This window comes from Mercenaria mercenaria, chromosome 7 (genome assembly GCF_021730395.1).
Source record: "Mercenaria mercenaria strain notata chromosome 7, MADL_Memer_1, whole genome shotgun sequence".
NCBI classification, from domain to species: Eukaryota; Metazoa; Mollusca; class Bivalvia; order Venerida; family Veneridae; genus Mercenaria; species Mercenaria mercenaria.
Window position 1 is genome coordinate 44,749,674 of NC_069367.1, and position 15,387 is coordinate 44,765,060.

The 15,387-nt window shown below is 37.7% G+C and overlaps 1 protein-coding gene across 3 annotated transcripts in view; it reads left to right on the forward strand.

The window, feature by feature from the left end:
* LOC123554250 (putative lipoyltransferase 2, mitochondrial) overlaps positions 1-6,854 on the forward strand; it is a 34,523-nt gene extending 27,669 nt beyond the window's left edge. For all 3 annotated transcript variants that reach the window (XM_045344248.2, XM_045344249.2, XM_045344247.2), the window contains exon 3: positions 1,938-6,854. In XM_045344248.2, the coding sequence (XP_045200183.1) occupies positions 1,938-2,257 (320 nt within the window). In that variant the 3' untranslated portion in view covers positions 2,258-6,854. The remainder of the gene's footprint in view (positions 1-1,937) is intronic.
* Positions 6,855-15,387: the final 8,533 nt, after the last annotated feature.

Here is a 15,387-nt window from a genome sequence, read left to right on the forward strand (position 1 = left end):
GACACCATTCTTCAATCAATTCTTCGAATAGTCGAGCGCGCTGTCATCAGACAGCTCTTGTTGTACCCCCCGACAACAAAGTTGTAAGGGGGGGTATACTGGTTTCAGGTTGTCTGTCTGTCCGTCTGTCTGTCTGTCTGTCCGTAGACACAATCTTGTGCACACAATCTTGTGCGCACCATCTCTCCTCATCCCCTTGACACAATTTAATGAAACTTCACACAAGTGATCAGTAACAACAGTAGTTGTGCATGGGACATGTTAGGTTCTTTCAGAAAAACAATTTGCAGAGTTCTGGGACTTTGTTTTTTGTTACTATACTATATACATAGACACAATCTTGTGCGCACCATCTCTCCTCATCCCCTTGACACAATTTAATGAAACTTCACACAAGTGATCAGTAACAACAGTAGTTGTGCATGGGGCATGTTAGGTTCTTTCAGAGAAAAAAATTGCAGAGTTATGGGACTTTGTTTTTTGTTACTATACTATATACATAGACACAATCTTGTGCGCACCATCTCTCCTCATCCCCTTGACACAGTTTAATGAAACTTTACACAAGCGATCAGTAACAACAGTAGTTGTGCATGGGGCATGTTAGGTTCTTTCAGAAAAAAAAAATGCAGAGTTATGGGACTTTTTTTTTTGTTACTATACTATATACATAGACACAATCTTGTGCGCACCATCTCTCCTCATCCCCTTGACACAATATAATGAAACTTCACACAAGTGATCAGTAACAACAGTACTTGTGCATGGGGCATGTTAGGTTGTTTCAACGACAAAAATTGCAGAGTTACGGGACTTTGTTTCTTGTTCACATACTATGTACATACAGTCTGCATATGCAATCTTGTGCGCGCCTAATCTTCCGAACCCTTGCACACAGTTTAATGAAACTTCACACAAGTGATCAGTATCAACCCTAGTTGTGCATGGTGCATGTTACGTTCTTTTAGATAAATATTCTGCATAGTTATGGGGGTTTGTTTTTTGTTACTATACTGTATACATACAGTCTGTATTCATACAGTCCACATAATTATGCAATCTTGTGTGCGTCAAATTGCAATGTACTGTGTCAGTGCATGTGGAGGGTACATTCATCATCTTTAGTGATAGCTCTAGTTGTGTATACAAATTTTAATCCAAGTGTTTTATTATAACATATTATCAGTTCATTATGTTATTCTGCTATTTCATTAACTCATAACTGACATGGAAAAATATTAATTAACACTGCCTTATATTTAATTTATAATTAGGGGAAAATTTTCCACAGGAAGACAATGCAATCCCAATTCGTTGGTGTGTTGCTACCCTCATTTACAGGAGTTTACTCTAGGTCTATCATGAAGTCTTAAACATACTTATTTGGAAAAATCAGTATAGGTGTGAATGAGTCATGGCACCTGGTAAGCTCAAAGTAGTGACTTACAGTTTGGGCAGCCAGCACTATAACCAGCTGACCACTGCTCCTTTTTGCCTGTATTTGATATGCTACAACCTCACAACCTTTGAACTGTTACACTAGTTTTAGAGATGTTTTAAAGGTCCATTACTAAGGGAAAGTGAGTTGGCAATTTTTTTCATAGCCAGTGCATAGACTTCTGCAAGACACTAAATAATGAAGATTGGCAGGTCAAAATTTACAGAAGGTCTTTTGAACTCAAAGAAATGTATGTGTATTATGTTGAAATTTCAATGAATCGACAGAATGACCCCCCAGGTCTTTTTAACTTTCTTCATACTTCATAGAAAAATAATTGTACATATACTGCGATTTATTTTGAATTTCTACATACCAACTTTCATTTTCCAATAAAATGAAATAGTTTCTGTGCTTTTTAAAAGAAATTAAAATGTTCACTTTCCTTAGTATTGGACCTTTAAATATAACTTTTTATACAAATAATTCGTTATTTCAGGAATCCATGGTAGCCGATACGTGACAACGCATGGTGTGTCTTTGAATTGTAACACAGACTTGGAATGGTTCAAGCATATTGTTCCATGCGGTCTTGAAGGAAAAGATGTCACCTCTTTATCCCGTGAACTCAACAAGGATGTTAGCATCAACGATACAATACCATTCTTCCTTGAGTCTTTTAAACAGAAATTTGACTGTGAAATTGATGACAGTTTTCTTATGCAAGAGCATTTCAGTATTTTACCGACCAAAGAGAATTTAGAGAAAGTGGAGAAGATATACAAGATGACTCATACGTCTGCTGAAACTGAAATCTGAACCAAAAGAAATACTGTCAAGAAACTTGGAGTAGTCTAGAATGAAAATATATGATTCGATAATTCAAAGCTCAGTTAATCAATAACAAGAATGTATTCCAAGACTGGTTTCCAAACTCATTTTGTAACTATAGATCGAGCATGTGATTGGTTCAATTGGAGATGGAGATCATGTTTTTAATTGACCAATGGCAAGGCTGTATTCAGAGATCAGGTCTCCAAACTCAGTTTTGTAATATACTAGTTGGAACATTGCTTTATTTTAAACAAGTTTATGATTGCTGGAAACATTTAACATTGAGCATTTAAGCTTAGGTTTCATTAATGGTTCAACGTTCAAAATGGTACCGTGATGAGTGCATAAGTGGTAGGGCTAGCAGCATAGTTTACTGAATTCTTGTTGCTAGTTTCTGCAATAGCGGTAATCATGCGGTGTCATGTATACTTTACTAAGTATTGAAACATTATTTTTGTTACTTTAAAGGGGTTGAAAAGGTTGTTTTCTCCCATTTGAGCTTGCCTATTGTTATAAAATCAAAATATTTTACTATTACTGTCTTTGTTGCAATAAGATGTCTATTTACTTTATTATACACATAGTCAAAATGAAGCATGTATAATGAATTCACTCATTGTTTTGTGTAAAAAATTGCCCCTTGACATTAGTGTAAATCTTGCCTTGTGTTGTTTTATTGTCATAAATGTCTGAATAATGTCAGCAACTAGGTTTGTAGTAGATTATTATTACTTTTTTTGTGAGTGAGTTTTTCTAATATTATACTTTTTATGTTTATTAAGATGTATTAAGCGCAGTATCTGTATTTCTTTTTAGTATTGTGTTTGTCTCAATAATTGTACTTAAGCATTGTGCTAGTATTTTTAGCAAAATGTATCCCTCTGTATATTGGTAAGAAATCCTTTCTTTAACAAGTGAAAAACACTACCTCAAAACATGTGAAAATTCAAAAACGTGTTTGATGAAAAAAGTTATCAGAAACTTATTTTTGTTTATTGTAAACATAAGAAAAAACTAAAATGATTTTTTTCTCATAAACCACATACTGTACATTTACTGTCATAGATTTTTACACAAACATGGTCTGTAGCATCATGATATGAAACTTCTTCAGGTTTGTTCAGTCGAGTCTCTGGTTTGCCAGAGCTGAAAAAACTGAAAGCTGAAAAGCTGTTTAACCCTTACCCTGCTATATTTCTAAAATGGACTGGTCCATCATTCAATTTGGTGAGTACCACATTATTTAAAGGGGTGTTCAATGAAAATTTACTGACTGAATAGCGAACAGCGCAGACCGTGTCCGTGCAGGCTACAGCCAGCAAGCTAAAGGTTAAACAGCGTATTATGAACCTCTTTGTCCGAATTTATGGATTACCACCAAACTTTGGCTGAAGCTGTAGACCTGTCTTAGCTTTTGTGTTCTCTACAAAAAGGAGGACATTTTTACAGTTTCCACATTGTCTTTCTGCAATTTCTCTGTCTGCCTAGAAGACTCTTAGAACCTGACAGAAAATTAATGCTATCTCTTTGAAATGAACTTCAGAATGTTTTCAGGACAGAAATGTGTAACGCCAGGTTAAGAAGTTATGGTCCTTTGAAATATACAAAGCATGTTGGAATTAAAAGGGCTGCCCGATAACATCTGTCAAAGTTTGTGTAACTTAAATAGCTAATGGTCTTGTTTAGATTTCACAGGTGGACTTTAGCACAGGTTTAACTCTTATGAGTTGAAACGAAACTGTAGAAATTAAGAAACATAATGTAAGTTATCAGAAACTTATTTTTGTTTATTGTAAACATAAGAAAAAACTAAAATGATTTTTTTCTCATAAACCACATACTGTACATTTACTGTCATAGATTTTTACACAAACATGGTCTGTAGCATCATGATATGAAACTTCTTCAGGTTTGTTCAGTCGAGTCTCTGGTTTGCCAGAGCTGAAAAAACTGAAAGCTGAAAAGCTGTTTAACTTTACCCTGCTATATTTCTAAAATGGACTGGTCCATCATTCAATTTGGTGAGTACCACATTATTTAAAGGGGTGTTCAATGAAAATTTACTGACTGAATAGCGAACAGCGCAGACTGTGTCCGTGCAGGCTGCAGCCAGCAAGCTAAAGGTTAAACAGCGTATTATGAACCTCTTTGTCCAAATTTATGGATTACCACCAAACTTTGGCTGAAGCTGTAGACCTGTCTTAGCTTTTGTGTTCTCTACAAAAAGGAGGACATTTTTACAGTTTCCACATTGTCTTTCTGCAATTTCTCTGTCTGCCTAGAAGACTCTTAGAACCTGACAGAAAATTAATGCTATCTCTTTGAAATGAACTTCAGAATGTTTTCAGGACAGAAATGTGTAACGCCAGGTTAAGAAGTTATGGTCCTTTGAAATATACAAAGCATGTTGGAATTAAAAGGGCTGCCCGATAACATCTGTCAAAGTTTGTGTAACTTAAATAGCTAATGGTCTTGTTTAGATTTCACAGGTGGACTTTAGCACAGGTTTAACTCTTATGAGTTGAAACGGAACTGTAGAAATTAAGAAACATAATGTAAGTTATCAGAAACTTATTTTTGTTTATTGTAAACATAAGAAAAAACTAAAATGATTTTTTTCTCATAAACCACATACTGTACATTTACTGTCATAGATTTTTACACAAACATGGTCTGTAGCATCATGATATGAAACTTCTTCAGGTTTGTTCAGTCGAGTCTCTGGTTTGCCAGAGCTGAAAAAACTGAAAGCTGAAAAGCTGTTTAACCCTTACCCTGCTATATTTCTAAAATGGACTGGTCCATCATTCAATTTGGTGAGTACCACATTATTTAAAGGGGTGTTCAATGAAAATTTACTGACTGAATAGCGAACAGCGCAGACTGTGTCCGTGCAGGCTGCAGCCAACAAGCTAAAGGTTAAACAGCGTATTATGAACCTCTTTGTCCAAATTTATGGATTACCACCAAACTTTGGCTGAAGCTGTAGACCTGTCTTAGCTTTTGTGTTCTCTACAAAAAGGAGGACATTTTTATAGTTTCCACATTGTCTTTCTGCAATTTCTCTGTCTGCCTAGAAGACTCTTAGAACCTGACAGAAAATTAATGCTATCTCTTTGAAATGAACTTCAGAATGTTTTCAGGACAGAAATGTGTAACGCCAGGTTAAGAAGTTATGGTCCTTTGAAATATACAAAGCATGTTGGAATTAAAAGGGCTGCCCGATAACATCTGTCAAAGTTTGTGTAACTTAAATAGCTATTGGTCTTGTTTAGATTTCACAGGTGGACTTTAGCACAGGTTTAACTCTTATGAGTTGAAACGGAACTGTAGAAATTAAGAAACATAATGTAAGCAGATTATAGTTCTGTATTTCCTATTGTCTGTGATTTTATGTGCGCTGTTTTAAAGACAGATGCTAATGGAATATGTGACAGAAAATGAATTTGAATGTTAGATAAGCATTGTATTGAGGCTTTTTGGCTCACCTGGGCACAAAGTGCTTTGGGTTGAGCTATTGCGATCACTCATTGTCCATTCGTACACTTTTTTCTTCAAATGACATCTTCTCTGAAACTTCTTGTCAGAATGGCACCAGACTTGGTTAGTAGCATCCTAGCATGGTCCTCTATCAAGTTTGTTTAAATGTTTCAGCTTGGCCCTTTTTAGGGACTGCCAGAGCTTAAAAAAGAAAAAAAAACTTTAAAAACTTCTTCTAATGATCCACTGGTTGGATCTTTATCAAACTTTGTGTGTAGGATCATTATAATATCCTGTCCTAAGGTTTTCAAACTGGGGCATTGGCCACTTTTAGGATTCACTAGAGCTAACTTCTTCTCAGGAACCACTTAATGGATCTTCATCAAACTTGGTCTGCAGCATCATTGTGAGGTCCTCTCCCAAATTTGTTCAAAAGGGGGTGACTTGTTGACTTGTCCCTTTTAGGGGATGTTAGAGCTAAGAATATAAGTACCTTTAAACAACTTCTTGTGAACCAAAATATGCATCTTCATCAGACTTGGTCTGTATCAGCATTTTAGAGTCTTCTCCAAATTATATTTGAGCCAGCATACTGGGCCCCTTTAGGGGAATTTAGAGGTACAAATAGAACAATTTCAAAGAAACCTTCTGAAAGATCTTTAGCCTGCTCCAACTGTCTGTGTGGGTTTTTTTTTTTGTAAAGACTAAAGAACCTTGTTCCTCATCTGTCACATTAGTTTATGTAATTAACTTCTGCTGCCTCTGGGAGGTTTGACACCTGGAGTATATTATGGTCCTCTTCCAAAATTGCACACTCTCTAGCCTGTTTAAGGTGAGCATTCTAGATCCATCAAGGCCCTCTTGTTTTCTGTGCCTCCTAAAATGAGGCATGAAATAATCACATTGTCTGATAGTAACTATCATCTGAAACATTTTGTGTCATAACTATTTAAGATGTTCTAGTAAAACTTTACACAAATGTGAAGCGTAACAACACATTGTGTACCATACAAGAATAGGGTCTGTACTATTTTATGTCAAAGTTTGTTGTATAGAATGCTACTTTTTCTTTCTTAATTAACTGAATACAAATGTAGACTTATTTCAGAGTTCTATTTTTCATGTATGAGTTTACCTGGAAAATAGAATTTTTCTTACTGCATGTACAGTATGATCTATGGTTAGATATCAATTTAAAGTAGAAATGTTTGTTAATGATAAATGATGTTTTGCATGCATACAATAAATTCAAATAAAATGTGTATCAAGTGGAAAAAAATTGTTATGAAAGTACATGTCCAGGTGCAATTCCTTTTAAATGGCTTAAGTGAGTCACAGACTTATGTTCAGTTATCAGTGGAGCATTTATCAAAATTGCCTTCACATGTCACATCAGTGCAAAAGATCGCTAACTGAATCGACAGCTGAGATTACAACAGGTCATCATATAATTATATTTTACCAGATTTATATAGCATCCTTTTCATTAGATGAAAAATGTCAGCTCATAGATGTTTATATGCTGTCACAGATGCAACCATCAGAAAACAAAAATAGCGCCAGTTAAATTATTGTAGCCAGAACTACCTTTTCATAATAAACGTTCAAAGGCACTTTACATAGGACAAAACCAACCACTCAGGGTGCCAAATTCATCCTCTACTAGTACAGACACACAGCGATCTGACCGGAGGGACAGAAGGAGAGAAAGCTCCCCAGAAGAGTTAGAAATCCTTTAGAAATGGGCTTGTCAGGCTTACTTAGCTAAGCTCTGCGAATAGTCTGATTCTTTAAACGTGCCAGTACACCAACCGATACACACGAACTTTAGAGCTGTTAATGAGCATTCACCATAATGTACTGATTGCAGTCAAAATCATCATAATAAGTATGTATTAATGCTACCTATAAAATACTAGATACTGCATAAATTACTTAAAAGGTAGATATAAATATGAAGGTGTACCCCTTAAATGGAGTCATTTGTGAAACGTGCATAACCACTGTAGGTATCTTTATCCAACGAAAATTAATGATAGAAATGTGTAACCTGGCCCATGGTGGGTATGTCCCTTACAGGCACAATATGCATTAATAATCACGAATTGATGTGTATGGGTTTGGTGGTGACAGACGAATGACTGCAGACTGAATCATTCTCGGGTTATTGACTGAATCCATTTCCAGTCTTAAACAGAGGCTTTTCATTTGACATTGACCTTTGATTCACAATGAATCTTTGTAAATCACGTACGTCCTCAGTGGTAGATAGCCTACCAGAGGTAAAAGGGTATGTAATTTCTGGCTTACTGGCTACAGGCGGATAATCCCTTGTTTTACATCCTTTTGCCCTGTCAGTTATTTATCAGATGTTGTTTGAGTCTCAACATCAATGTATAATTGACCTATATCCCAAAATCAGTCAGTCTTAGTAAAACGTGTATGCACCTGATGACGGTTTGTCAAAGGTATAATGGGGAGCGTGATTTCCAATATCCAGTCAGGTGTGAGCTTGACCTGTGATCACAGAATACCTGTCGATAAGGCTCTCTAGTAATTTGATCAAACACCGTTCACAGTCTCACGATCAATGCGATCTAAAATGATCTGATCTCGAAATTATGGGGCCACCTCCGCGCAGGAATATTATCAACAATCATCTACTGTACCGATAAGGGAAATAACACTATGATGGAGTTTGAATATGGGGATGTACGTACTGCCCGCAGTCAGTTTGACGGCCGACGACCCAAGCGTTGGCCGGTTATTGATAAAAAAAACAACACACACACAAACAAATATCCAAAAAGAATTGCCAACGTTCCAAGAATGCAGCCCCGATAAAGCGAAACCCTGCAGCAATGCATAAACAAATGTGATGTACACGACCAGTAAATACTGGCTCCATCTCTGGAAGCGATCAATGATACTTCCAAGTTTCGTGAAAAATTCTAGTTATCCACTTATGTGGTGTCAGTTTATGGCACTAACAAGCAAAGATTTTTAAGAAACTTTTCTAGTTTTTATGAAATATTTGAGGTTCCCCTTGCTAGATATTCACCTTATATATGCGAAACTTTCGTGAAAACTTACTGGTTAAGTGGTGACAATAATATGCTACCATGACAGTCAGAGTAATCGAATTTATCTCCGAAGTCTGTTCTGGAGCCAGATATATTTTTCGTTGCGTTTTGAAGCGAATTTTTTTTTCAATACGTTGAATTCAGATTATTTCCTGGCAAATCTATTGTCAGACTTTTCCCTATAAAATTCTAGCCCTCCCCTCCCTTTGCACTTTGGCCCAGTTGCTCTGGTTTGCGATGAACTTAATGAGGCCAAACAAGCATGTACACGGTGTATGATCGTTCCCAAATTAGACGGAAGTTTACGAAATTAACGAGTGATCAGGTCATATGTACACAAAACAGTTTCTTTCTCCGATTTTTAAATTTTATTTGTCAATTTATACATACATTAAATGTTAAATTAATGATCATTTTCAAGTGAATACTCGATATTGACGGTCAGTTTAAATTTGAATTTAGCGTCGAAGTTCTAGCAAAATATGCCGTCAAAATTTCGACCTCAAACTCGGCTGAGACTGAATTTTTTTTTTTTGTAAATTTTGGGCCAGTATAGTATCTGCGAAACTTGATACGTTGCGTCAGTATTTCCAACTTGATTGCTGTTCTAAGTTGCATCTTTAATGATGCAGCTGGGCATTCTGAAAACGAAAACCATTTCAATCCTGGTCATTATTATCTAAGAAATTTACTGTAAAAGAAATAAAAGCCGTCTATTCATCTGTATATTGCATTCTTAAAGAATTTGGGTGAAGCGGTATAAAAATACTCTTCAACTTATTCTACATATGAGCGAAAACGAAATTGTTTCGTTACTGCATAGCTCTGAAAGCGTATTATTATACTACTCTCGGGTTCAGATAACAATACCTTTTAGTCACAGGTGTCATGGTGTTTTTCCCTACTAGTTTTGTGTTGTCCCCCTTCTCCAAATCAATGTTTGTATATGTAAAGACATTTTTATTACAATATCTAACAATAATCATTTACCCTCTTTGTGAATTTTAGCACAGTTTAATTCATGTAATACATTTTAAGTAACAGTATTTTACGCAAGCTACCGTATTCGCATGGTTAAAAAATGTGCATGTGATCATGGTGGCGTTCTGATAGCTGTAAGGAAGGAGCTCAATGTTTCTCTGATCTGAATTGCAGCAAAGCAGGAGAGCTGATCTCTGGATCACTCAGAACGAAATCCTTAAAAGGTGTTTTTTAACTCTTACACTTACGCCTATCGGGAGAAAAAAACACAGATGAAGCCTAACTTGACAACAGACCAACAGAACCCATTCATCTTAAAACTAACGATAAGATATCTATTCTCACCCTTCGTGGAGTTTCCAATATTCCCAAAACCTCACGAAAATCCGGCCTTCAAGCATAAACAAAGAGAACCAGGTAGATTTAGCAAAAGATCGCAGAGCTGAACAGATAGTGTCATCTTTTTCAACTTGTTTAGACAACACCTTGGCTTCCCGCCCAAGTATTACTGAAAGCTGTAAGATTACAATATTGAACTTTTCGACCTTGGTCTGCGGATCGTACAAGCACATCCAAAAAGGTGTACCATTACACAAGTAGAAAAAGCCAACACAGAAGGGAACGTATCAAGAAGGTACTAGCAGATTATATTGTGACGCCTTTTTATGCCCCCGAAGGGAGGCATATAGTTTTTGAGCCGTCTGTCTGTCTGTCAGTCTGTCGGTCTGTCCGCAATTTTCGTGTCCGGTCCATATCTTTGTCATCGATGGATGGATTTTCAAATAACTTGGCATGAATGTGTACCACAGTAAGACGACGTGCAGTGCGCAAGACCCAGGTCCGTAGCTCAAAGGTCAAGGTCACACTTAGATGTTAAAGGATAGTGCATTGATGGGCGTGTCCGGTCCATATCTTTGTCATCGATGGATGGATTTTCAAATAACTTGGCATAAATGTGTACCACAGTAAGACGACGTGCAGTGCGCAAGACCCAGGTCCGTAGCTCAAAGGTCAAGGTCACACTTAGACGTTAAAGGATAATGTATTGATAGGCGTGTCCGGTCCATATCTTTGTCATCGATGGATGGATTTTCAAATAACTTGGCATGAATGTGTACCACAGTAAGACGACGTGTCACACGCAAGACCCAGGTCCGTAGCTCAAAGGTCAAGGTCACACTTAGACGTTAAAGATCATTTTTTATGATAGTGCATTGATGGGCATGTCCGGTCCATATCTTTGTCATTCATGCATGGATTTTAAAATAACTATGCATCAATGTGTGACACAGTAAGACGATGTGTCGCGGGCAAGACCCACCTCCGTAGGTCAAAGGTCCTAAACTCTAACATCAGCCATAACTATTCATTCAAAGTGCCATCGGGGGCATGTGTCATCCTACGGAGACAGCTCTTGTTCGATCAAACATTCTTTATCATAGATGACATACGGTAATACATACAATCATCAACTGAGAAGGTCATATAGAACTTTGTTTCAACACAAAGAACACTTGCTAGACACACCCACCCATGTATAGATGGCAAACTCAGGAACATAGCGTAAACTTAGTACTTTTCAACTGGCAAGTTGCACCAACAACTCTACATACTGATCTCGCTACTTCAAGTTGAAAGGTCAAACCTTGAGAGAAATCCGTAAATCTCACCGGCAGTACAGGTTTCGAAGTCATATCACGTTTAACTACAGTGAACGTCCGAAAAAGCTTTGGTCCTACATTTAAAAAAATCTTCATCCAGTGTAACCCCGATCAGGAATAAGGATGACTTCATTCATAGAGAATCCAAACGACCAAAGCAGAGATACTTCATGAAAAGTTCAGTTCTATTTTCTCTGAAAAGGGCTCTTCAAACATACCTTGAAAAAGGTTCAAGGATACACCCGTACTCATCGATGGAGGGCATCATAGCCATTAAAGATGGGTTACGCAAACATCTAGCTAGCATGAGTCCAAATAAAGCTTCAACTCTGGACTGCATACCTACCGCCGGAAGATAAACTTGCCCCAATTCTGATCACATTTTTCTAGGGATGCCTAGATGCAGGTGAAATGCAAAAGAAATGGCGTGAAGCCTCCATCGAACCCACCTACAAGAAGGCCGATAAACACCTATCATCTAAATGCAGACCCGTCTCCTTCTGGTTATTTGTCTGCAATGTCCTCAAGCACATTGTGCTCAGCTCAGTAGAGTGTTTATTAGAAGAGAACCACATACAGAGAAACGACTTAATTTCCATTCTAGGCTCTAGTGCAAATACAAGTTAATAGGAACTATTGAAACCATCGCCAGCAGACTGAGCAAGGGGAGAGGAATAACGCGAATAATAGAATCTTTTTGACTTCATCGAGAACTGACCTATTACAACAGGACATTCAAACCCTGGAGATGGTAGATGAAGTTTCATCCGCTAAATGCACGTTGTTAAGCATCTGTAACAACCGTCACCGTAGACTTAATTGACACCCTTTACGCTATTTATGATGAAACCCTTCAGAGCTCAGGCAGTAGCAAATACCTATGCGAGACCGTCAGTGATAATCCGCAGTGACAGAAGTATGTCAACAACACTGCCACCAAAGGAAATCGTATGGGGTTTGTAAGAAAAAAGAATGGTATTGTATCCCACAAGTTAAAGCAGTTGCCTACGCTTAATATTGTCAGGCCCTCACTTGAGTATTCAAGCAATGTATGGGACCAAGCAACAGAGACAGAAGGTCAAATCCTAGAACAGGTTCAGAGAAAAATCTTGTCTACTTGTAACGCCTACCGCCGCTACATAGTCAGAATAACTATGTTGTTCAAAACCAAGAATGTAGTTGTCGAAGTGCCAAAGAAACCACTCTTGTCTATGGGATAATCAAAAAAATCGTATGTTTAGGCTACTTCCTGTGCATCACAGGAACTCTCGGCCAAGGTCACCAACTACCACATCCTCTTCGGGGCAGAGATCAGGGTTCTCCTACAGTTTGGTCGCCAATAGCGGATCTTCCCCAATAGCGGATCACTTTTGATAATTGTTCCTGCATTTTTTAAAAAAAGTTTATCAAAGGAAATGAAACTTTGTGGTAATGAATATTAATGTTATACAATTATGAATACAAATTTTTTATTTACTTTTGTTGCGTCCTTGCAATCAAGGTCAATGAATCGCTTGACCAAGCATTGACTCAAGACAGAAATCAACCCTCACTTTGAAAGTGAAATTTTGCAGACGACTCTCCTATTTATTTTCAACGAAATAAGGTGACCTGAAACCAACATCAGCTAAAAGGTAAACCATTCTAGACCAGTATTACCATTTAATGACCTACAATTTGCTCTTACAAAGATGTTGTAGCTATCAAAGCAAATTGTAGTGAAGTTGCCATTAGCGGTTAACTGGTGCACAAAACTCGCCGGCTCCTGGTACGAAAGGTGGTGGTGTTGTGTTGCCATATAACTACATTTTCAAAAAAGTAGATATATCGATCTTTAATTTGCCAAACTCAGTCAGTTGCTTAAAATTATCAAAGCAGGTGGTGTAATGGAACTGGAAAAAATGGAAAAGATTACAGTATTGGATAGACTAAAAATGGTTTCTTGAAGGTTAGTTCCGTTGTCTTGTTATTAAAAACAGCGAAACATGAAATTTTTTAAGTATGATTCTTCATATGTCTACATGTTTTTTTAAAGAATGGAAAACAGCTGATTTCTGTTCATTTTGTGGTTTTAAGATATGAGTTGCTATATCTAACTCACTGATCAGCCAAGAACAACCAGACCTCAAGACTTCATGCAACATAACCTGGGCCAAAATTACCATCACTGGCCTTAAAGATATCTTTGTCGGAGCCTACTATAAACCCCAAGAATTAGATGCCGACTCCCTATCCCAACTCTGGTTATCCCTTAGTAAAATACCCAAGGGCAGCATAGTATGGCTACTTGGAGACTTCAATCTCCCCGACATTGACTGGTCAAAAGAGTCCCCTAAACAAACTTGTAAAAACAGATCCTTTTATGAAGAATTTATTGCAAGATATTCCCATTATAATCTTGAACAAATAGTTAAGATCCCAACTAGGTTATCCAACACCCTTGATCTCTTCTTTACAAACCATCCATCCCATGTTCACTTGGTTAAATCCCTACCGAGTCTAGCCACCTCGGATCATGATATTATATTTCATGAATTGAATCTTAATAGGGGCCGCCCAACCCAACCTAGACGCCCTATAAAACTCTACACGAAGGCTAATTGGGAAGGGCTAAAATCTGACATGAAGGCTTTTGGTGCTAGCTTTTTCACCGAAAACCATTCAGACCCTGAAGTAGCGTGGAATTCATTCAAGGACTGCCTTAATGAATCCCAGTCAAAACACATTCCATCTAAAATGTCTAAACCCCGTGCCGACTTGCCATGGTTAACCCCGAGAATTATCAGGCTTATACATAAGCGTGATAAACTGTACCAGAAACTACACAAATCTCCCTCCTCAGCCCGCCAACAAAGATTCAAATCCCTTAAGTCTTCTATCCAGAAGCAAATAAGAGCCCAATACTGGTCATATATGGAAAGTGTCATATTTGACCATGACTCACAACCTGGTAAAAACAAAAAGTTTTACAGCTTCATCAAGCACAACAAAAAAGAAAATGTCGGCATTGCCCCCCTTAAATCAGAAGGTCTTACCTACACAGACCCCATCCAAAAGGCTACTATCTTAAACAAACAATTTGAATCTGTCTTTTCCCCTCCCCAGCCCCTTAGTCTGAAGCATATATGTTCCAACGTCCTCTCATCCCCAGTCTCCATGATGAATAAGATCCAGGTCACCACTGAAGGTGTGGAAAAACTGCTCTATGGCCTATCCCCACATAAGCCTCAGGACCTGATGAATTATCCCCACGCATCCTAAAAGAACTCCACCATGAAATTGCTCCTGTACTTGCCCATATATACAGGTTATCTCTCGAATCTGGCCTAGTACCCAGTGATTGGAAAAAAGCCACCGTAGCCCCCGTATTTAAAAAAGGTCCCAAGTCTAAACCTAGTAACTATCGCCCAATTTCCCTAACTTGCATTGCTTCCAAACTCCTTGAACACATTGTTGTTTCCAATCTTATGACCTATTTTGACAAGCATAAGCTACTTAGCCATTTCCAGCACGGCTTTAGATCAGGTCACAGTTGTGAGACTCAGCTCATTAATTTCACTCAGGAACTTTACAATAACACTGAACAGGGTCAACAAACAGATGTTATTGTCATGGACTTCTCCAAGGCGTTTGACAAGGTCGATCACATTAGACTAATTTATAAACTACAAAGCCTTGTTGTCAACCCACAAATTACCAAATGGGTCAAATCTTTCCTGTCCAACCGCTCCCAGAAAGTCGCTGTTGATGGTCATTTTTCCAGTGAACTTCCTGTACTGTCTGGAGTTCCCCAGGGGTCTGTTCTTGGGCCATGTCTCTTCCTGGTATATATCAATGACTTACCAGATTCCGTCAAATGTAACGCAAGAATGTTTGCAGATGACACCATAATATACCTTACCATCAACTC